The sequence below is a fragment of the Lactuca saligna genome, chromosome 2, assembly GCF_052625555.1.
Source record: "Lactuca saligna cultivar CGN05327 chromosome 2, ASM5262555v1, whole genome shotgun sequence".
Lineage (NCBI taxonomy): Eukaryota > Viridiplantae > Streptophyta > Magnoliopsida > Asterales > Asteraceae > Lactuca > Lactuca saligna.
This window is the reverse complement of record NC_136418.1, coordinates 60732535-60733941: the sequence shown is the minus strand read 5'-3', so window position 1 is coordinate 60733941 and position 1407 is coordinate 60732535. Positions and strand designations below refer to the sequence as shown.

The following is a 1407-nucleotide window of genomic DNA, read 5'->3' as shown; positions in this document are numbered from 1 at the left end:
CTTCTTTTGAAAGAAAGATGTTGATCATCTTATGATCGTTCAAATTTATGATGCTGATATCATTTTCGGATCTACCAATCCTAGATTAACTAACGAATTCTGAAAATTGATGGAAATTAAATTTGAAATAAGGACAATCGGCCTTGTTAAATTTTTCCTTGGATTGAATACTAGACAGAGTTCAGGGGGCTTATTCCTAAATCAAGAGGACTACACAAAGTCTCTTATTGCGAAATTCAGAATGGTGGAGGACTCAAGAGTCAAGGTTCCAATGACATTCGGAACGAAGCTTACACCTTCCTTGGACAAGCCAACAACTGATATGACTCTCTATCAACAAATGATAGGTTCATTAACGTATCTTACTACTAGTCATCCAGACATTATCTTTTCTGTTTGCTATTATGCTGGGTTCCAAGCAAATCCTCTTGAACCCTATATGACTGCAATAAAGAACATCTTCTGTTACCTTAAAAGAACGACTTCTCTCGGAAATTGGTATCCCGTAAACTTAGGATTCTTTATTCAAGCATTATCTAATGTTGACCTTAGTGGATGTGGTCTTGATCGCAAAAGTACAACTGGAAGATGTCAGTTTCTTGATGGAAAACTAGTAAGTTGGCAATCCAAGAAGCAAACATGTGTCTCATTGTTGACCGTTGAAGCTGAGTATATCATCGCTGCCTCTTGTACATCTCAAGTGATGTGGATTCGAAGTCAACTAAGGGATTACTGGATTAATATGAAGAGAATCCCCTTATACTGTTATTCCGAAAGTAGAATTCACATTTTCCACAACCCAATGCAATATTCCAATACCACACATATAGCACTGAGGTATCATTTCATAAAAGATCACATGGAAGTTGGCAATGTTGAAATTCACTTTGTAAGATATGCTGATCAACTGGCTGATATCTTTACAAAAGCCTTACCTCAGCCATCCTTTAATCGAATCCAACAAGGCTTAGGAATGATAGAAGCAGATTCTATTCCAAAATCAGTATAATAAAGTAAAGTAGTGTTCTTTCTCAAAACCGCTCCAAGCCCTAGGAACACATCAGAATCTATACTTCATATTCTGAAGGGTTGCGAGCCCTCAGAACGCCTCGGAGTCTACTATTCATTTAAAAGTTCGGACATTTTGTATCCTTTTGGATATTAAGTCTCTTCCGACTAATTCAGAACTTTCTGCACATTTTAGTTTTTAAGTTTATTTTTTAATTATTATTATCTTTTTTAGAAAACTACCAAATTACAAAAATATTTTATTTATTTATGTTTTATCTTTTTCAGAAAACTCCAAAATTACCAAATATATTTTTCTATATTTTGTGTACTATTTTGATATTGTCTTTTTAGAAGGAAGTTCGTTTTCATCTTGCTCTCAATTCTGAACAATGGGGA

The 1407-nt window shown here is 34.7% G+C and overlaps 1 protein-coding gene across 1 annotated transcript; it reads left to right on the top strand.

Annotated features, from left to right (window-relative positions):
• The first annotated feature begins 241 nt into the window (after positions 1-241).
• LOC145029767 (secreted RxLR effector protein 161-like) lies at positions 242-1009 on the top strand. The gene has a single exon (XM_078978234.1). The coding sequence runs from the start codon at positions 242-244 to the stop codon at positions 1007-1009; it is 768 nt and encodes a 255-aa protein (XP_078834360.1).
• The last annotated feature ends 398 nt before the right edge of the window (positions 1010-1407 follow it).

What these genes read in the sequence shown, in the direction of transcription:
- LOC145029767 (XM_078978234.1), top strand. Translation starts at nt 242, where the DNA reads ATGGTGGAGGACTCAAGAGTCAAGGTTCCAATGACATTCGGAACGAAG.